General features: G+C 43.7%; 1 protein-coding gene across 6 annotated transcripts in view; it reads left to right on the forward strand.

Annotated features, from left to right (window-relative positions):
* The window catches only part of DCLK2 (doublecortin-like kinase 2), a 118535-nt gene that overhangs the window by 91147 nt on the left and 4862 nt on the right, over nucleotides 1-22526 (forward strand). For all 6 annotated transcript variants that reach the window (XR_001145591.1, XM_012726892.1, XM_012726893.1 and 3 more), the window contains 8 exons: nucleotides 313-370; nucleotides 7186-7305; nucleotides 7512-7658; nucleotides 13205-13338; nucleotides 13692-13769; nucleotides 19538-19634; nucleotides 20331-20411; nucleotides 21450-21566. Coding sequence is in view for 5 of the 6 variants with exons in the window: in XM_012726892.1 (XP_012582346.1) it covers nucleotides 313-370; nucleotides 7186-7305; nucleotides 7512-7658; nucleotides 13205-13338; nucleotides 13692-13769; nucleotides 19538-19634; nucleotides 20331-20411; nucleotides 21450-21566 (832 nt within the window). In the remaining variant the exon portion in view is untranslated. The remainder of the gene's footprint in view (nucleotides 1-312; nucleotides 371-7185; nucleotides 7306-7511; nucleotides 7659-13204; nucleotides 13339-13691; nucleotides 13770-19537; nucleotides 19635-20330; nucleotides 20412-21449; nucleotides 21567-22526) is intronic.

Genomic DNA, 22526 nt, shown 5'->3' on the forward strand with positions numbered 1-22526 from the left:
ATGTTTATTTATAGAAAGGTAGTTTGTTGTCCAACTCTGATACAACTGAATTTTAAATACTTTATATAGGTAAGTTACTGAGGAATATAATTATCAATATTGTAAGTGGTGACATGGCTTTAGTTGTCTGTCTTTTTCACTTTTGGGTACCTTCTCCCTGACCCCACAAAGCATTGTCTATAATTTGCAATGTATAAGAAAGACAGGTTTCATGTTTTCCTTCCTTTGACAGTCTGTACTGTCAAAGATATATCAGGAATGGTGGTGTCTTGATTTGTGTGTTTCAGTGAATTTCCTCTTACTATTCCATAGGTCTACTGGAAAGGAATTTGCACTAAAGATCATAGACAAAGCCAAGTGCTGTGGAAAGGTACAGTATCCATCCTTGCTTTGTAAAAGAAAGTGAAAAGGGTTGGAGAGATGCTCATTCTGGTGAATGGTAAATAGGAATTCACCTATTTAAGTTCCCTGGGTCCCTGAGGGAGACCCTATCTCTGTGTTCCAAGGGTGACACTCTCCTTGGAAAGAGAGTGTGTAATAAACAACTGGTACAAGATTTGCAGACACACTATGAAGAGTTCTCTCCTCAACATGATGAACTTCTTTGTCCCGTTCTCAAGCTGGGCCTGAGGCTGAGTAAAAATTGAAGAATGGAGTACTATTAAACTACAGTACTTCAAACATGTTTGAAAAGGTAGCTACTCTATAGCAGTGATGAAGACCTTTTCAGATTTCTTTCTAGATGTACAGCGGCACTTCTAGGAAAGCAAGCTGGGCACTGTCCAGCGCCAGGGGCAGCTGACTTGTGGCTACTAAGCACACGAAATGTGACTAGTCTGAAGTGAAATATATTGCAAGTGTAAAGTAGACAACAGATTTTGAAGATTTAGTACTAAAATAAGAACATTAGGTGCCTTACTAATGTCTTGTGAATATGATTACATGTTGAAATGATAATATTTTAGATGTCAGAGGTTAAATAAATTATATCATTAATTTTACCTACTTTGTACATTATTTATGTGGTTAGAAATTCTAAATGATTTGTGGTTAGAAACTCGAGAGGTACATATGTTGGTCACATTATCCAGTGCTGCACTAGAGCCAGATTGTATAAAGTTTAAATGGGGGCTCTGCCTCTTTTGCACGTGTGACCTTGGGGTAACTACTTAACTCCTTTGCGTCTCGGTTTCAGAGATGCAAATGTGTTTTATTAATTCTTTTAATTTTGATTTTGGAGTTACATTTTTATTCTTCCACATATGCATATGCTGCATTTATTCTCTATTGAAGCACCCATCCAGAAGCTCATCTGACTCCCTTGCCTTTTCTTTCTTCCCTCTCCCCTGATTTCTTTGGTAATTATGAACCTTTTTTGACTAAATCCAATATTTATTCCTGCTTTATATTGCCTGTTCATTTTTTTGGTATTTATATTCCACAGATAAGTGAAACCATCTGATATCTTTCACTTTCTGACTTATTTAATACAATCACCTTGATATCCACCCATTTTGTCCCCCCAACCACTGTTTAATACTTTTTAATAGTTGTGTAATATTCCATTGCATATATATTCAAGAGTTTCTTTATCTATTCTTGGTTCTATGATTTGGCTATAATGGACAGTTTTGTGAACATAAGCATATGTATGTCTTCACATTACAATTTTCATATTTTTAGGATGAGTACCTCATTGAGGTGTTGCTGGATCATACAAACTTCAAAAAAATGTGGTAATTAAAGATATCTAAAACAGTCATAGGAAAAAATTTGCTCTGGTAAGGATAATGATTTAAGTATAAACAGCTGCTTTAGTAGTTAAAATTTTAATTTCAAAACTTGATTTGTTCCAAATAAGTTGATTTTCCCATTAAATTTTATTTTTAGAAAACAGTGGCATGAGAATTTGTGTTAAAAAAAAGTTTAGAGGCTCTCCCTGGTGGCTCAGTGGGTTAAAGCACCGCTTTATGAAGCTCTCCAAAGCCACTGCAGCACGATTTTGATCCCCAGCCAGGGAGCTCACCTACATGGCACAGCAGACCTCCCCGACCCACCTGCTGCTCTCCTCAGCAGTGTACTTTGTCAGTCTGCCTGTTCTGCTCCCCACTCTGTCTCTGGTGAATCCTCTTACCCACCACACATTTGGCCTATACCCCAGTTCTGTGCATAAATAAATAAATCTTTAAAAAAAAAAAAAAGAGTTTAGAGGCATTCAGCCATACTGATGGAGTATTGTTTGTTATTTAGTGGTTTGTACTGGAAGATCAATAATGCTGAAAACAGTGTCTGCTTCTTATTGTGTTTTCTATTCATATATGTAAATAAATTTTGTGCTTTAGTTTTAATGACTTTCAAAAAAATTATGTACTGTTTTTATAGATAAAGAGATTGAGGTTAGTTTCCCAATTGTCACTCAGAGACAGAACAGTGCTTAGGATTTTGGGCTGCTTATTTATTTCCCTTCAACATTGTCATGTTCATGTTCCCTCTCCATGTTCAGTTTATTAATTTGTTTATGTGATAAGCAGCTGGGGTAAAACTCCTAACCTCTCTTGCTTTCTTTTTGCTTTTCTGTAATATGCATGAACTTTATTAGATTAATTTATTCATTTACCTAAAATTTGATGTGTGTGAAAGATAATATATTTGGAATAAGGTAATTTAGCATGTAAATGAAAACCAGTTCTACAAAGAGTATCCTAGAAGTTCAGGGGAACCATAGGGGAGATGTAGGTGATCAGTGAAGAGCAGTGGGTGGGATATCAGTAGATAGCAATGGAAAAAGGCCTTCGGGCAGCTAGCACAGCCCAGCACAGCCCAGAGGACTCAGAGCACGCTGAACTCTTCTGAATTAGGACATTTTGCAACATCTGCCTCAGGGCCAGATTTATGGAGGTTGTTGAGAAGATATTTGTAAATTTAGGAAATCTTCCATGTCTTATAATCTTTTTAATTCTAAATAGTTCTTGCCCTCCCACAGCATGGGATGTCCTGAGCATTCTCTTTGCACTCTCTTCCCAGTTTGGCAATCATTACTTAGATGTGGATCCAGACAGAGCATAAATGCAAACGTATACTGAATTAGTTTCCTGAGTTGTTGAAATTAATTACCTTGAACCTGGAGGCTTACAGCAAGAGAAGTTTATTCTCTCACAGCCTCCGGATGCCAGAATTCTGGAATCCATACTCCCTCTAGGGGTTTCAGGGTACCTAGATCACGGCATGTAGTTGGCGGGATTCCTTAATGTGTGGCACCTCATTTCCATCTCTGCCTTTCCCTTGTCTGTGTTTCATTTTCCCTTTTCTGTCTATGAACTCCCTCCAGCCTCTACCTCACAAGGACAGGTGTGATGGTGTCATACACAACAGATATATCTTCATTGCAGAACCCTTAATTCCATGTGTAAAGAACTCCCCCAAATGTGGGAATATTTACAAGGTCAGGAGACTAGGACTTGGTATTCTGGGGCAGCCATTATTTATGTACCTATCACCAAAATCACATGAAATGTCTTGAGCATTTTGCTTGTCTTACTATTGAGCAGTAATCAAGGTATAGTATATATAGCAGCTGTAAAACCACTGCTTGTCGAAAGAGGTCATGCTGTCTGTTCATTGACTAACGCATTGTAGTGCTAACTAGGCTCCTGGGTAGAGCAAGGTAAACAACCAGCTCTGTCTATTAACAGCAAGGAGATGAGAACTTGGTTGGAACAAGTACAGGGGCAATAAGAACAAATAAGAGGGTACATGGCCCACTGTTGTTGAGCCCCACTACTTATAGGAGGTGTGAGCTAACCCAGATCCTGAGAAATAAGTAGGAATTCACCCAGGGAAGGCAAAGTTTCAGAGAAAACTCCCCCTGTACATGAATGGCCCTGGGTAGGGTTAGAAAGAAGTGAACAGATGAATTCAGAGGCTATTGAGAAAGTAGATCTGACAGGGATTCTTCAGGGTGCTGAGGACGAGGGAGGAAGGCTCAAGCTGGGATTCCCATCTGCTTGGGGCAGCCAGATTGTAAACAGATGACACACGGAGACAAGGACTGTCCTGTGAGCCTGGGAAGGGTGGAGATAAAATGATTGGTTTAGTTTGCTAGACTTATTCCCCTAATCCATTTCTCTTGCTCTGTCTCTGTGTTAAGCCCACCGTGGCCAAAGATAAGGCAGAATCCTTTGCCAAGTTAGCAGTTTTCTTTGTCATTAACTCACACAAGAACCATGGAACATTGCCATGGAACGATTCACATGTAAATTATTTGGAGTTAGAACCGTGAATCACTTAACATAAATAATAGAAGATGATTGAACAGTGTAAATTCAGCACGGTTCAAGGCAAAAAGTGGTGTTCATCATGTATGTAGAAACTTTTTTCCAGGAAGATGTCATCTACAGAATATTTTTATATATTAGAAACATTACATATGGGTTGTGTAAGAAATGGGACGCTAATACTTGCAAAGATGTTCATGCATTAGCTTTGGTTTGCTTCTGATGAGGATTAGCTTTTAAATGGATTGTTCTTTACAGACAATTTTATAGACAAAGTCAGAGATTGAGAAACAAATACTAACAGCTTCCACATCCCAGCAAAACACTCACTATGTGCTTGGAATACTAGTTGTTGTCAAGTAGAAAAGAGTGAGATGATAAATAAAAGTGGAGAAAAGGTTGCTGCTTACCCAGACATCTGAAACGCCACACTGCCTGAGGCCCAGGTACAGCCCAGAGAACATTCTTTTTTCTTCTTTCTTAAGAGATATTTATTCATGCATAAAGAACTGGGGGACAGGCCAGAGGTTCAGGGACAGTGAGAGGATTTATGAGAGACAGTAGGGAACAGAGCAGGCAGATGGATGAAAATATACTGCTGAGGGAAGCAGCAGGCAAGACAAGAGAGGTCTGCTGCACCATGTGGGTCAGCTCCCTGGCTGGGGATTGAGCTCAGGGCTATAGCTGGCTTCACAGTGCTGCACATTAACCTGTTGTACCACCAGAGAGGTCCCCAGAGCACTTTCTGTTGTGCTGTTTGTTGAAAAAGTTAGCCTTCGGGATGTATAGTCTCACGTGGTGGCTATTTCACCTGTTTCAATATGAGAGTGTTCTTGGGGTACTGTGGACAGGGATTACTTTGCATATGTCACTCTCAGCTAGCCTCAAGGACAGAATAGAGGCACACTGCCAGACTTTCAACTTTGGAGGAAATGGGAGGAGAGGGAACTGAGTGACAGATGTTTAAAAGAATATGAGGATTTTACTCCCTATCGTCCTTGCTTCACACAGAGTGAGACAGCCGTGTGCTTGCTTTTGCAGATCCCCCAAAGCACATCTAACTCTGCTTTGATGAAGGAGATGCTCAGATGGTCCAAAGACTAGCCTACACACCTCAGGGTTTGCTGAGACTCTTTTGTGGCTGTGACCGCAAGAGGTTGGCTGTGGCGCTGCGTCCCTCAGGAGGGATTCTGTCTGCTACTTTGTGCTGCTTTGTCCTTGCCTTGGACTAAGGGATGGACAATGGGCAGAGGCTCTGGCCCCAGCCTCCCAGTGGTGGTTTGTTACAGTTTGAGAACTCTGCTCTTACAAGAGCTTTGGAAACATGGCCGAGCTCCTGCACCAGTCAAAGACAGAGAAGCCCTCATTAAGGGGTATTGCTTCTCTCTGACAAAGCCCAGTATGATTCTTGTTTGACCTCAGCTCAGTGTGATATTGCTCTAGTTTCTGTCTTTTCAAGGAATTAAATATTACCAGCTTTGCAGCTATCATTTCACATATTTTTCTTGGGCTTGGGGGTTATAAACCTGGGTTTTCATCTTCCTCCAGGATGCAGTGGTTCCACAAGTGCATTGCACAGAGGTTGACAGAGAGTGGCCAGACTTAGCAAATGTTGATCTTTTCTTTCCCCTACTTATGCTTAGCATTTGCACTGTCACTTTCCAACGTTTGTTGACAACTCAGACAAACAGAGGGCTTTCAACACCCAGGAAACATGGCCCACCTTGCAGGAGCTTGGGGAAGATTTTCTCTGAATGTTATTTATTCATTTGCTGTAATTCATACTTCAGCTATGGTCAAAAAGTATTTTAAGACGGTTTAGAGTAATAATACATGTCTGCATAATTACCTGAAGATAGGAGAGGAGTCAGATTCAGTGTCGTGATCTAGGGATAATCATCTAGTACAGTGGACACTAGATTAGTGAAGGGGAAAAGGGACAATATGAAGGTGTATGAATACGTGATACATATATGCACAGTTAGGTAATGATGGCTCTTACAAGTTAAGTTTATATTAAAGCTATATTTGTGAACTCAGAGTGCATAATTAAAAATTATTAATGAGATTAATTAAAAATTTTTACTGAGTTTCCTCTGAATTAAAGGCAGTTTATTCTTTTAGTTAATGAGGATCAACTAATATGACATTATTGTGAGAGGTTTTTATATCATCATAAAATCAAGTAATAATTGCTCATGGCTCTTGGTGGCTGTACTGAGAATAATCCGTCAGTGCTGTGAGTAAGCATTTTGCCTCAGTATTGATGCTAACTGATTTTGACTCACTAGAACCAATATCCAGCTAAAGTTTTCGGAGAAGTGGTTCGAGTGAAAATGAGGATGGGGTCACCATGGTGACCTAACTTCAGGTCTGTTTCCTGACTTCAGATACAAGATGTTGAGGAATGCCTGCTTTGTGATTGACATTGTACCATATCATCATAGAAAGTCTCTTTTTCATAAAGTTCAACATGAAATTCCAGTTTATGGAGGCAAAACAAAACAAAACAGAAAGCCGAAGTTGTATGCCATGAGCAAGCCTAATTCCTAATACACGAGTCTTTGTTTCTGAGTGGTCACCATGGAGTTGCGCAGCCTGGAGCTGGGCATTGCTGTCTCAACCTCTTACAGTATTGGAAGTGAGGGAGGCACGAGAAACAGTTTGTTCTGAGCCAGGGCGGCGCCACTGAGCCCTCCCTGGAGTTTTTGAGGGAAGTTTCTTTTTGTTAGTAAGATGTCACACTGACTCATCCTGTCCCCATGGAGACCAGCTCGGCTAGGACTCGGCTTGTCTCTTTGCCAAGGGAGAGGCTTTCTTTGGCATCAGTTAAACCATGTCCTCTACGACATAGAGAGGAAGCAGAGGATGTGGCAATGTTGACCCAACTCTCTATCCCTTCAATGGACAGGAGCATCTGATTGAGAATGAAGTGTCAATACTGCGTCGTGTGAAGCACCCGAATATCATCATGCTGGTGGAAGAGATGGAGACGACCACAGAGCTCTTCCTGGTGATGGAGTTGGTCAAGGTAAGAGACTTCACTGGTGCCAAACCCCTAAAGCTACTATATTCTTGAAGGACCAAGAAGTGTTTTGATACTTTGAAACTTTCATTATTTAGAATCATCAAGCATAATGGCATTTTCCCATCTGGGTCAGCTGATGAGCCTTCTTGCTTGCCTTCACAGGATGGTCACTGTTGATATTTTGATAGGTTCTTCTATGTGTCCTGTAGGGTGGCGATCTCTTCGATGCAATTACCTCTTCAACCAAGTACACCGAGCGGGATGGCAGCGCCATGGTGTACAACTTGGCCAACGCCCTCAGGTATCTCCATGGCCTCAGCATTGTGCACAGAGATATCAAGCCTGAGAACCTCCTGGTATGTACATCACATCTGCCTTTCTGTGCTACTGAGCATCTCTCCTCTTTAGGATGACTGACTTCATGCAGCAACACGTGAACAGTGATTTTCAATTCTGTACCATTTCTACAATGAGGGGCTGAGAAAATGTAAATTTAGAACACCAGCATTCATCAGATCCAATATTAATGGATTTCTAGACTTGAACTGCTTTTCTGTGTTTATTTTTAGCAGACATTAGAGAATATATTTTCATGTATGTTTTGATTGATGGTGCTGCTTAAAAAAAGGTGAGCGAGAAAATTATGAGGCAACAAATTTCAAAGAATTGGAGGCAGAATTAGAGGCTCATAGGAGCCAGATATAGAACATTGGGGGTTCAGTATATATTGCGCTTAACTTGGGAAGATATCTATCCCATCCTGGCTTAACAGACATGGAAACAGAGACTGAGAGAGGGCTGTCATTTGGGGAGGGGGAAGGGAGCTTAAAAGTTCCATGTGTTCCACTGTTCTATAGAAGTCTTATTCCACTGTAGCTTTCAGAGACTGCCATCACCCTGGTTCCAGTTTACCTTTCCTGCTTCCTCTCCTGTCGCTCACCCCTCTCCATGCTTCTTCCCAGTGTGGCACTAACCTTCAGGTCTCATTTTACACACCTTTATGGTGGCCTTGCGCATGGGACCAGTCCTCCTGGCTGCTTTATAGAGGAAATCGTGAAGCTGACTGGAGAGTTCTGCATGCACACACATACATGGAAATATGTTCTCTGATGCCTGATAAAAATAAACGCAGAAAAGCAGTTCAGGTCTAGAAATCCATTAATGTCGGGTTTGATGATTGTTGATGTTCTAAATTTACATTTTCTCATCCCCTCATTGCAGAATTGGCACAGAATTCAACACTAGAATCAACACAGAATTTAACAGTGACTTTTCTACACCCACCTTGCAGGATGGGCGCATCGCCACTCTGGCTAGACTTGCCATGGCATAGTGATTTCTTATTTCTTATTTCTGTGTCTGTCTCTAGATTATAAGCACCGTTAGGGACAAAACTTGTGTCTGTTTTCTTTGACCCTGGGACCTTGCACAGTGCCAGGTAAACGCACATGGGTGGAGAGTAAATGGTTGTTGACTGACCCTGGTGGTCACCCAGGTGTTTGGCAGCCGGTGCTCGAATGCAAATCTTGATGTTAGCTGGTCGCTTGAGGGACACCCCAGGACCTCCAGTCCTTACCCATTCTTAAGTAGGTTCTGCCATCCACTACATAAAGCCACAAATTTACTCTTAATGCAGGGTTGGCCCAAAGTGGGGCCTCAAAGCTTGCCACGTGTTAAAGGCACCTTCTGGTAGAGAGCCCCAAGCAAGGGGCAGGAGGGGCCGGCAACTCAGGAAGGAAGGAAAGCGAAACACAAGGATAAGTCAGCGTAAGGCTGCCAGTGTCACCCTCTCCGTGGGGCTCTCTCACCCACATCTCTTCTAGTGTGTCCTGTGTCCCCCAAGCCCCTGTGCAAGTCCAAGGCCAGGGCGCAAGCAGGACTCCTTCACATGTCTCTGCCTCAGCTGCCTCCTCCAGGTCATCGTCCTCTCCCCCACATCTTTCTCTCCCTCTTCTAGCTTCTCCTAGCCACTCATCTCCACCCTTCTTGGGTGACGCAGGAAACCTGGACCTCTCCTTCCTGGGGTGCACTGTTCCGTTTACAGCCTGTCTCATATTTGCACTGCATAACTAATTGGATAGACTTTGAGGCTGTCCTGAGGGCTTTCTGCTAACCCACAGCATCTGTTTTCCTCTCTGTGATACCCTCTGGAGGTGGTACCTGAGGCACCGTTTAAAAGTATGTGTATTATTGTCTTTCTTTGGTTTCTTCTTATATGTTCCTGCTGTAAAACAAACATCCCTACTTTGTAAAACTGGGTGAATATACTCAGGTTTTATAAACTCTTGAGGAGGAATGGAGACATGTGCAAACCAGCCTCAACATGGAAGTGAGGATGTGATGTTCTCGCCTCAGAACGGCTTCTCCCCCATGCTAACCTGCACCGTCTGACAGTCTGGCCAAAGGCGTCACATGCAGCAGTGGCAGGATTTCACTTGGTGCCGTTGGTGGCTCTGTCTTTCGTTAGCAGGTTGGCATTGGCCTGCGATGGGGAAGTGCCATCGAAACATCAAAAGTCAACATACAGAGTGATTGTCAGCCTTTTTCCCCTAAAAACAAGTTCAGTTTTAAACACCAGAACATTCAGATTCCTGATTTGCATCCCCTCCCCTAGAAGCAGGGTCATAATTTAAAGCCCTGCCAAGGAGATGTATGGGTCCCCATGTCAGGGAGCATGGGGGTGGCCGTTAACACGCTGAGTTACAGCCTGGCCGTGCCCTGTCAGAGTTAACTAGGAGAGACCAGCGATAAATCCCGCTCTTCCAGGAATTGTGGGGAGAGGAGAGGTTGGTTTCTCATACTTGAAGCGGTTCTAAATCATGATGTTGACATTTTATTTAGAGAACATGCAGCGTTCCTTTTGTATGGGGGATCTGCATTCCTCACATTTTTATTTTGTATTCTGAGAGCGACTTTTGACAGAAGCATCCCTCACTGTGAGGTGGGGCCGCCGGCTCTTCAGGACAGGGCTTCTCACGGTTGTGAAGGTTTGAATCTGTGCAGGTTCTGCCCACGGCTGCAGTTGGGATGTGCTCTTCCTGGAGGGCCCCCTGGGAGCCACAGTCTGGGTCAGAATCCCCGTGGGCCACTGCTAGTGATGTGAGGCTCCCATCTGTAAAACGGAGAGACCAGTTCTCCCCAACGCCCCAAATGCCCAGGGGAGTGATGGACTTTATCCGTCCAGTGAGAAAATGTTTGGGAGAATATTGAAATGTACCGCATCTTGTGACATCATCCGTTCCTGGGAGCCCTGGACTTTCATCCATAATGGAAGGTCTTTGGGGTTCTTGGGTCTAACCTCTTTCTTAACTCTGTCCTTTGAAGTAATGCTGCGCATGTGCATATCAAAGCAGTGTCATAAAGTATGCGTGTATGTATCTAGATTTATGGACACTTGTTCCAGTTTTGAAGAAAATCTCCAGCTAAGATTTGAAATTTTCTTATGTTTTCTTTTCCACATTTACCTCTGTATCTACTGTTGGCGAAAGTTCAATCGATGAAATATCATTTCAGGCTTGTCTGTCCTTGTGACACTTCCCTTTTGATGTTGAGCTGAGGAGCAGCAGCACATAATTCAGTAGTTATGGAGTACGTGTCCCTTTCTATTAATGCTCCTGCATCTGAGTTTGAATTCCATAGAGGGGATGTGAAAAACAGGACTTCTGGGACTTGAGAGTATCTGACAACAATCCTTACGTGCCCCTAGGCATTTCTAAATTGAATGTCTAAAATAAGCACTATTTTTCATATCAAGCGCTTAATGAGTGTATTTTAGGTTGTAAAAACAAAATAACAGTGACATTAATAATTTTTTTTTTCCAGGATGGAAACACTCAGAATTTTAGTGTTGCTTATAATGTTCTTATCACTATAATTATTTAGGGAATTTCTAAAGTCTGGGTTTTGGTAAATGCATAATAAATTCTCACTGTAATTCAGATTGCTAATATTTACATTAAACATAATGGATGGAAAGTTATCCTTAGACAGAGGCAGGACTAAGAACCTGGTTTCTATTACGTTAGGCTAAGTCATTAGTAGCTTTAACTATTTTTCTGCCACACTGTAGGCCAACTCAGAATAATAAATATCTATGAGAGTCGCTAATCCTCACTGTTGTCCCATGAAACCTGAAAGTTGTAAAGATGTGCTGGGTCTGCGTATGTGGTACATAAACACGACACGGGTATTAAAATAGCAGAGTGGAAAAGCTTCTTACATGAGAGTTTAGAAGTGATTGCAGTGGCATCTTATTGAAAAGACCTATGAAGTTTGGGATCCATTGACGGGGGATCCCTGATGTTGATATTTTTCACTGATTATGTAAACCACCCCCTCTTCATTAAGTATTACATTAATGGATGGTGTTTTTGACACGCTTATCTTGAAAAAACATACTTTTCTAAATTTTTCTCTTCTGTTGGTAAGTAATGCTTTGGTTCAGTCCTCGGTAAAATATGAGGAAATGCAAATTAAGTATGCTTGAAACATAACATAGAAATTACATGAGTACAGGCTATTAGGTCTCTGTAATTATTCTCTGAATTTAGTGTTGTAAAAATGGACATTCAAGACACAATAGATGAGTAAAGATTACAGTCAAAATAGAAACTGCTCATGTATGTACTTGCTTTTCCCCCCAAACCATCCATTTAACTTTGACTTCTATCCACTAAGAAAAATGTGCTCATATGTAAAATTAAGTTTTTTTCTAATGATGGAACCACTACATGTTCATTTTAAACATTTTAGAAACTAGGAGAGAGTTAAAGGAATCTTAAATGCTGTTGCCTAGAGATTAAATTTACATTTTGGTGTATTATGTATAATATTGAACATTCCTATTTTTTGTAATAAATATTTCATATATTTAAAAAGTGTCTATGAATTACTTACACTCATAGAGATGGGCCATGATTGAAGTCATTACCTTACATAAACCACCGTTATGGTTCTTCCACTTTTTAAAAACAAATAAATCCTGAGATTGGTACCTTTGTGTATAACTTTTGGGTCCCTCTCTGTTCCCTGAGGGTAGGTTCTGACAGGTAGACTTGTGGGGTCAAAGGTTACAAATCATATTAAGAACATTGATATCTAGCTAAAAGACTTTTTAGAAAGATTGCTGCCATTGAAGCAGAAAGACTCGTGTTTCCACCAGCCTTGTTTAACCTGTGATGGAGATGGATGTAGAAGTTGGTCCTTCCAAAAAAGAAAAGGGTCATGCAAGGAACCTGTGCTGGCTTCCTCTCACTACAAACCCTCACCAACCTGGTGAGGCAGGTTTTCTCATTTCACAGATGGAGAAACATGCTCAGAGAATGATTTCCAAAGTCAAATAACCAGACAGTGAGTGGAGCGGTTGATTATTCAAGGCCAGATAATCTGATCCCCAAGTTTATTTTCATTACAAATTTCTGTGGTCTTTCCTTGATTATATTTATCTCTGGCTGTCTAAAGAAAAACAACTAATTTTATTTCGCAAGCTAAGCTTGTCCTGGACAATACCCAGTGCTCCAGTGGACACTCAGTGAACACCATTTGAGGTTCTCAAGTACCTCACACATAGTAGGCTCACAGCAACGGTCAGGTTCCCACCTCCAGGATCAGAGGTGTCTCTCAAGCCTCGCCAGGTGAGAACCACCCCAGTGTAGCTTCTGGGAAAGCATGTGTACACACTTAGTGTACTCCCAAGTAAGGGTTTTGCTGTAGAGAGGGCTGGGGGCCAGGAGGAAGGGATTATTGTCTTTTTCAAATTTCTAACAATCCTGTGAAATATTTCTTTTGAGTTTATTGGTAAATGTAGTCCTGTTGGTTTCACCTACAGAGGTCTCCTCTTGGAACCACTTAGAGAAAAAAAAAAAAAAATCAACTCCTGATGGTGGACTGGTTTCTGTTCCAGGTGTGTGAATATCCTGATGGAACCAAGTCTTTGAAGCTGGGGGACTTTGGGCTGGCCACCGTGGTTGAAGGCCCTTTGTACACGGTCTGTGGCACCCCGACTTACGTGGCCCCCGAAATCATCGCTGAAACTGGGTAATTCTCCTGACTGCTTTGGCTTTGGTGGGAAACGGTATTTTGTTTCATGGTCTTCTCTGCATTTGGAGGGCAGGAGAGACAACCGGTTACCTAATCAGTGACTTCACTCTCAGGAACTGGAGTCTCTCTCAGAGCCCCAGACTAGTCTTGGGGGTGTGGCGTATAGCCCCAAGACTGTGGTTAGGTTGGAAGAGAAGCAGCCACCTTTGTCCAAAGAGTAATTAATTCCTCTGTGTGAAGGGGCAGTGTGACACCAGGGGCCTTTGCCTCACAGTCGTTCCCCAGTAGGGAGGGTGGTCACTGTGAGCACAGCAGCATCTCTCTCCCTCCCACCCACTTTGCTTTCCCAGCTATGGCCTGAAGGTGGACATTTGGGCAGCAGGTGTGATCACATACATACTTCTCTGTGGATTCCCACCATTCAGAAGGTGAGTGACTCTCTGGTGTCGTCATTCGAATTGTAGATTGTCTCCCTTCACTCCCATTTCACTCCTGGCTTAGAACCAGACACTGGCCAATGTTCCTTGGCCAAGAAAAATGAGATTTGAAGGTCCTTATGAAGCAATGAAATCTTGTAGTTTTTTTTTTTCTTCTTTTTTAACAACTCCCTCTCTAAAGGATCCAAATTTGTTTTCATAGAAACAGGGAAACTCTTTCCTTTTAAATGTTTTATCCATTCACATGACACTTAATTAAGTAGAGCTTTTGGCATCTACAGGCCTGGCACAGGTTGGCTCTTAGTATCACGTATGTATGTCAGCCAGTGGGAGTGGTGGAGGTCACGCAGAGGCTGGGTGTGACTGGGACACAGTGTACAGTGTTCACAGCAGCAGGGCTGCTGGTTTGTGTCCAGGGTGAGTGTGGGACTTAACCACCACATCCTTCATTTTCTACCCCAAAGGGATGGCTCTTTTTTTATTGACATAGTACTGGTTTATGACATGATTTAGGCTTCAGGTTTGCAATTTTTTAAGTCAATACCTGTACATACTACTTTATGTTTACCCCAGAATTCTAATTTCCATCCATCACATACAGCTGACCCCCTCATCTGATTTACCCACCCCACTTCCCCTTCCCTCTGTTAAGCACTATTTTTTCTTATAGTCTGAGTTTGTTGTACTTGATTCATTGTTTTGTTGCTTTATGTTCCACCTATAAGTGAAATCATACAGTATTTGTGATCCTCCGTCCGACTTATTTCACCAAGCACAATTCCCTGAAGTTCCATCCATGTTCGTAAAATGGCAGGATGCCATCTTTTTTCTAATAGTTTAGTAGAAAGTCATCGTGTAGATATATAACACATCTCTACCCACTCATCTTTGATGGGCACTTGGGTTGTTTCTGAATTCTTGATGACAATGAATAACGAATGCATAGTGGATGCTGTGGTGAACATGGAGGTGCAGAAATCTCCCTTCGGTTTAATGTTTCCATAATTTGTGCGTTGATACCATAAGTGGAACAGTACAGCATCGGTCTTAACCAATTCATTCCCTCTTTGGAGCAAAGGAGAAGCTTTGTGACACAAATTCATCTAATGGTGTATGTTTGATTTTTCTTAGTTTTCTTGAGCTGTTATTTTGATACATTCTTTTGTTCATTTTATAACAATTTGTGGAGTAAATTACTATGTGCCAGGCACTTGCCAGGAATCAAATGGCAAACAACAGTCTTCTAAGGTCGTGGTGTTTATTGTAGTTATTGTAGTAATGGGAGAGTCAGTGAAAAATTGGTTTATTCCCTCCCTACCCAGTATTTTATTCTGAAAGCTTTCAAACATGCAGAAGAGTTGAAAGATTATCTTTTTAAATTGATCAGCTTTCAAATGAACTGAATAGTTAATTTTACTGACATTATGGTAGACATAAGAATGACACAAATCTGCCTTTACTGACATATCCATGAGAATATTGGTCAAGAAGAATAAACTGAACCTGCGGGCATGCACTGTAAATGGTTGGAAATCACAAAGGGTTGAATGAGTGATACGCCATTTGAGCGGGACCTTATCCTGTGGCTCTGTTAGAGTTCTGTAGATGAAAGGCTCCTTCTGCCTGGCTGTTATTCGTATCATGGTTTCCCAGCAAGGTCACTGCTGGGAAGTAGGTTATATGGATGTCAGATTACTGCACATACTGGCTAGCTGTTGCTGAATAACAAACTGTCCCAAAAGTGAGGGTTGTGTCGACACTCTCTGCATCCAGTAGGGACTTGGTGTCCAGTATGGCCCATTCACATGCCTGGTTGTTGGCACAGTGTCAACTGGGACAGTGAACAAAGACTTGGGCACTTGCCTTTCCCCAGCAGTGGGCTAGCCTGGGTTTCACGTGATGGTGGATACGGGATTCCCGAAGGCAACCAGAGAGGTGTGTCCCACTGCCCAAGCATGCCCCAAGCCTCTGCTTACTTCACATTTGTTGACATCCCATGACCAAGTGAAGTGAAATGGTTAGGCCTAGAGTAAATGTGGCCAATTAAGTATCTACACATCCATAGGGGATAATTTTTCATTATTGTTACAACCACAGTTTCACCTCCTGGAGTCAATAATTCCCTGCTTTGAGAACCAGTCAGGTAGTTTGGTAGCAGGTGATTCTGGGGCCAGTTAAGCAGAGCTCCCTTCCTTGGTTAACCCTAGTGGAGATCCCTTGGGCAAGGGGATCAGGTATCAGCTTTAGAGGAATGTGTGCTCACAACTCCCTCTAGTGTTTCCAGTTGCCAGTGCAGCCAGGGAGTTTTTTTCTTTGATAGCTTTTTTCCTTTAGTGAAAGTGAGACCATTGTTGTATTTATCATGCCTTGGTTCTCAATGGGCAGCAGCTTATTTGTGGGCTCTGGATAAAAGTGTGGCTAATCAAAAGTCTAAAGACATGTTCTTCATACCAGCACCTGTATATGTGTTATTCAAAGGCTTGCCGTACAACTCCAGCTGGTTTATTTGTGAATCTACAAAAATGTGTTTCCTCTTTTATGTCATATTGTTAATAAAAAATAATCTACAGTGTTAAGTATTAGTTACAGAAGCATCTTCATGGCATATCAGAATCTTCTGAATATATTTTATAATATACTATATGTGTTTATAAAGGTGGAAATGAGACTTTAGTGATAAAAAAGTTATAGATTATGTACATACATATGCATGTAAAATCAAAGTCTTTCAAATAAGTAGTTCAGAACTCTCTTTTTATACAAAAGATGATTTCTGGCCCTCCCTGGTGGTGCAATGAGCCCAGCACTGCAAGTGAGCAGCAGCCTCTTCAGTGCGAGTTCGACCCCCACCCCAGAGGTGACCCACATGGCGCGGCAGACTTCTCCTGGCCCACCTTCTGCTCCCCTCTGTAGTGTACTTAGTCAGTTGGCCTTTTCTGCTCCCCACTCTGTCTCTGATAAATCCTTTTACTGCCCCTGCACCTCTGGCCTGTACCCCAGTTTCATATGCATAAATAAATAAATAAATATATATATATATATATATATATTTTTATTTTTTAAGATTTATTTATTTATTGTAGGGTACAGGCCAGAGGCTCAGGGGTGGTGAGAGGCTTCACCAGAAACAGAGTGGGCAACAGAACAGGCAGATGGATGAAGTACACTGCTGAGGGGACCAGCGGGCGGGTCAGGGGAGGTCTGCCGCGCCATGTGGTCACCTCCGGGGCAGGCGGGAATCGAACTCATGCGGAAGCGGCTTTAGATTCTCAGCGCTATGCTTTAACCCGCTGCACCACCAGGGAGGGCCTATTTATATATATATTTTAAGATGACTTTCACCCCAAAGTTTTTAAAGTTGTTACCTGGAATTTGTTGTTGCAACTCTTTTAAACAGCTGTAATATCACTCATTCTTCTTTCAGGCTTTTGGTCTTTGCTTGTCTGTATTCTCTCATCAATCTTTTCAACACCAGATTCATTGTTATTAAGAAGGATATTGGTTTTCATAGCAACCAATATTTTAATTATTTTCTAAGCACAGCTCTGTCTTTAGGATCACTGACAAAAGGTTTCTGTGCTTGGCTACACTGAGAATGTTCTGCTATTTCTCTGAAGCCCAATCATCTCTTAAGTAGAATTTTTTTGTTTGTGAAATACCCTATAACATTTTCAGGCTACCTTGTCGGGCCCTTAATGATTTGACTTTGAAAAGAGGGAATGTAAATTCTTTCCAGGTTTTTCTGGAAAAATCTGGACATTGAAAAAAACAGACACTGAGAAATGTCCATCAGATAGCTCCATCCTAAGGCCTATTTTGTTTTAGGATTTAAAAGGCCCTGGAACATCTCAGCCAGAGTGTAGCATATAAATATGTTAACGAATCCAGTATGGATTTCATCTCAGTGGCTTTTATTTCATGGCTACTAAGAAGGATAAATGAGTTCTAATTTCTGTTGTAGTGTGGGCAGCCCCGAGCCCCCAGAGCTAAGCAGGTCACAGCAGACCCTGTGGGAGCCTCATGATGGCTGAGACCTCCAAGGTCTGCTTGTTCAGTGAAGGCTTTAGACCTACCTACAACTTTTTAATTGCTTGCAAACCAAATAACATCAGAAAACCACATATATTAACAGAATACTAGCTATTTGAGATTTCTGGGAAAAGAAATAAAAGGATGTGAGTGGGGTGATAGAGCGGGTTGGTTTCTGGAAATAGGTGACTTTTCTATTTTCTGACAATGTCTCCTTGGAGCTACTAGTTTTCTAAAGCTTTCCATACTGGGTTCTTACATATGTTCTTCACTTGTTTTGAGGGCAAATTGAGCAGATTTCGGTCAGTAGAGACCGTACACTGGAAAGGAAAGAAGCCACATAGACACCTAGAAAGACATAGGTGGCATATGAGAAAATCGCTTTCAGGAGAGAAGTGATGGTCTCTTCCCTGCCAGCTGCTGGTCAGATTTTTGCTGCTTGGTTGCCTTTTTAACTCAGCTAATGAAATGGAATTCCAGCAGCTCACAGGACACGCAGTCCCATCATCCTACACCTCCAGAAGCTGTCTTCAGATATGGCCCTAAAACATCTAGGCAGTTCTTAGAGGGCTGGCAGCCTGACTCAGACTCTGCCCTGTTGGCCAGGTGGGACCCCAAGTGAGCACCCCAACCAGCAGGCTGGGCTCCTGTTGGGAGCTCCAAGAGAAATGTTTATACATGACCTCCTGTGCTGAGCATCACTCTTGGATTTGGATTTGACTCTAGCAGCCCACACTGGGTTTTCGACTCGGGCCTCATGATGGCCTGGAAAGACAGTAACTGTGTCCTCACCCCGACTACCAGTGCTGCACTCACAAAGCAAACGGGGCTCTAAGGCAGTTCCTGGGAGGATGGGGATATCCAAATTTTCCCAAAGTGTTTGACATTTCCATGGGACCGTCCATCACAAGTCATGTAATTCATTTATTCTTGAGGCACCGGGGTGTGTGGGTGTGAGTGCACTTGGAGGGTGGGTCCCCTGGGTGCAGTTGGGGGGGTCTGGTGTGGGTTTGCTTCAGGCTGTGCAATTCCAGTTGATGCTTTTGGAGTGGTCTCTCAGACTGAGTGTAAATGAAAGTCGAGTTCCAATAAGGGCCTAATTATGTCATGAATGTTTTATCCAGACTCTTCTAGTGGCCATATGACTTTTTCACATGTCGGCTGTTTGACTGATCTTTGGCTGTTTTATTGGAAAAGTAGAAAGAGAGAGGGGCAAAATCTGAGTTAGATTTGCTTCTTTCCACTTGCACTGCCATGAGAGATTAATCAAGAACAGATGCTCAGATTGCCTTTTTTGAAATGAAGATTTACATTGTTAGTGGGTTCCATCTTTTCTTGTCTTGTTATTGCAAAGTAGACATCACAAAAATCTACCACTTTTCATTGTGTGGTTCAGTGGCATTAAGTACATCCCCACATTGTGTAACCATCACCGCCACCCTCCTCCACAGCTTCTCCGTCTGCCCGAACTGAAACTCTATGTCCTCCAAATTTCCCGAGTCTTTGTCTCCTCCCCACCCCAACCCTATTTTCTGAGCCTAAGCAGATATTCTTTAGCTCCTTATCTAAAAGTAAAGCATGTCACAGAAATGCTATGAGATACGCACCTGGGAGATGAAACATCCAAGATGAAGACACACAGATCCTTCTTCCCTCTCACCCAGGAAGCACTGTGTTGAAAAACTGTTAGGGACTTTGACTCTTCTTCTATTCCTTTGTCACTGACGTAGTGAGAACAATCTCCAGGAAGATCTCTTCGACCAGATCTTGGCTGGGAAGCTGGAGTTTCCAGCCCCCTATTGGGATAACATCACGGATTCCGCAAAGGTACCCACCCAGACCTGTTTCTGCGGGCTGCGTTACTATACCTGGGCTGCTCAGCCACCCTGTGAGGCTGTCACAGATCTCGGTATTTTACTTTTAACGCGAGATTTTTATTTATTTACATCTGTCTGTATCGCTCTATTTGAGGTAGCATTGGTTTATGACACGGGTGTGCTCTAGAGGCAGCAGCTCTTCAGATGTCTGCTAACGTGTCTTTTAAAGTTCATTCCACACTGCAGTTGCTGAAACTCCTAACCAGATTCCGAGAACTGGGCTTTTTTCCCAGCTTGTCCCACCACGCTCTTCTCTCCTCTAAGCTTTGAATGTTCCTTCTTTTATTTATTCAAGGATGGTGTATTGGACGCCCATCAGAAAACGGGAACAGACTTGTGGGACTTACTGAATTGCCAGAAGGAAAAATACTGCAGTTTACACTGTGGAATGATGATAATCACCAGAACTCTTAGGAGAGAACATCTTGGTTTAATGTAGATGCAGGAGAAACCTCTTTCCCAGCCGCTGACACAGCTGCGTAATTGCCTGGTGGGCACCGGGAGTGTAGGTGATAATAGCTTTTATGTTCAAACGACTGAGCAGCTGCGTTGGCCGTTCTTTGAAGTGCTTGGTTCAGACTCAGATTTCTGTGCTTGTGCTGGAATGACCCCTTTCTTCTCTACAGCCTTCTCTATTTCTTTCCAGGAATTAATCAGTCAGATGCTTCAGGTAAATGCGGAAGCCCGATGTACCGCAGGACAGATCCTGAGTCACCCCTGGGTGTCAGTAAGTACCCATGTTCCAAGGGGAACAATTCTGTCTCATCTGTGCCAAAGGCATGCAGAGGTTTGTGTTTCAGGGCTGTGGCACATGCTCGGGGGTCTCCTAAATGAGCACATAGTGCGATGATAGCTCTTGGGGAGATAGCCTTTGGCCCGGGACCCTGCGATACTTCATCCTGCCCTGGGAGTGGCCTGGGCAAGTCAGTGCCCTCTCCGGCCTTTGCGTCCTCACCTGCAGAGTGAAGGGGCTGGATGGGTGCTGTCTGCGGACCCTCTTGGCTTTCACCTTCTGTGAGTCTGGAGTGTGAGGCTTTCAGGATTTGCCGGGAGGTGAACATGTTCAAGACCCTGGCCTCTGTCTTCCTGGTGCATGGCCCTAGGATCCCCCTGCTGGGGGAGCTGGGGGTGGTGAGACACCCTCCAGGAGCTGGTGGTGGGGTGAGACACTGGCCTGGGTTCCTCTGGACTTCACGGCGCGCTCTGGGTTTAGGGTAACATGGCCCATGACATGGCAGTGGTGAGAGTGCATTTCCCTCTTTCCAGGAGGCTCCAGGAGAGTGAAGTTTGCTGCCACACACGTCCTGCCTGTGGGTTCAGCCTCTCTGGATCCTGTTCAGTGACTTGGCCCTCGGACCAAGTAGCTGAAAGGCCATATTCCTTTATGAGCAATAAAGACTAACAGTCATGAACTGGATTAAATTCAATTAGGAACTGAATTCTTAATTTAAGTGTTAATTTTGATGTTTGCACGGGCGGGATCTGCACTCCTTTGCGGGACGTTTGTGCCTCGGGGAAAGGCCCTAGACGCTGGAACAAAATCCTCCTTTGTGCCACAGGGAGCTGCCCCCTCTGTCCTTGGCCTGCTGCGCACCAGACTGTGGGGCCAGTGCAGGCACTTTGAAGGCATGGAGCTTCCAGGGACTGGTTTTCGAAGGCCCTTGTTTCCCTGACTGTGGCTGTTCTTAGGAAGAGGTGGTGGGGTTGTAAAGGAAGAGACCATTAAGACCCGATGAAACATCGGCTGTTTAATTCCTTTCTGTAGGACGATGCCTCCCAGGAGAATAATATGCAGGCAGAAGTAACAGGTAAACTCAAACAGCACTTCAACACTGCGCTCCCCAAACAGAACAGCACCACCACTGGGGTCTCCGTGATCATGGTAAGTGGGACGGGCCTATTGCTGTGGGAACGCTCGGTGTCTGGCCTGCCTGCTCAGATGGCGCTGGAGTCTGTGAAGTTACCAGCTCAGAGCCTCCCTCACATGGAAGCTGGCACCTTCCATGCTTCTCTTTCCACTTCAAGATGGGCTTGGCTGTGCGCTACGCCTGCTGGCTGACCCAGCCTCGAGCCCAGGGGGTGGGGAGGAGGTTGTGCAGGTACCGCAGGGGCTTCAAATGCAGGTGCCACCCGCCTGCATGGGCTTCAACAGCAGATTATATGAGGCAGGCGTTAGTCCTGGGGAAGAGGGGTTTTAAAAGCCAAGGTTAAGCACATACCATTCAGAAGTAAATATTTTGTGACCTTTAAAAAGCTTCGGTCTTCTCCGAGTTGGCAGAATGTTCTGAGAAGTCGGTAATGTCCTCCCGTAATGTTTAAGACCGCTCTTCTTCCAAAATATTTGTAAAGCAGCTCACCTAAACCGATACAGGCAGCAGATGAAAAGTGTAACATGAAAGTAAGCGAAGCAGCTTAAAAAAGTTTCGCAAAGGGAAAATGACGGTAGGGGCAGGCGGGGAGCCAGACCAGCCGGAGGTGAGGCCTGCACCCTGCCCACAGCACCCTCCCCCTCCCTGGTTCGGAGCAGCCGGCCTCTGGGGCCAGAGGCCGGGCGGACACTCTGCCCGCGGACGCAGGGGCCTTTCCCAGAGCTGCAGCACCGGCCGAGCACCTTCGCAGTCCTGCTGTAAGGAGAGGGGTGCTGGGCGGTCGGGGCCTGGTTGCCCTGACTGTGTTGAGTCCTAGCAGCTCTGTCGGCCACCTGGGAGCCTGACACCTGTGACGGGCCATCGCCATGGCCTGCCAACTCTCCCCCCAGGACCACTGGCCCCTGGGCAGCGGTTCCATTTGTTTCCCACCCAACTAGAAGGCCTCATGGCATGTGGTCTGGGGACTTCACCTA

The sequence above is a fragment of the Condylura cristata genome, unplaced genomic scaffold, assembly GCF_000260355.1.
Source record: "Condylura cristata isolate star-nosed mole 26May11 unplaced genomic scaffold, ConCri1.0 scaffold00018, whole genome shotgun sequence".
Taxonomy (NCBI): domain Eukaryota; kingdom Metazoa; phylum Chordata; class Mammalia; order Eulipotyphla; family Talpidae; genus Condylura; species Condylura cristata.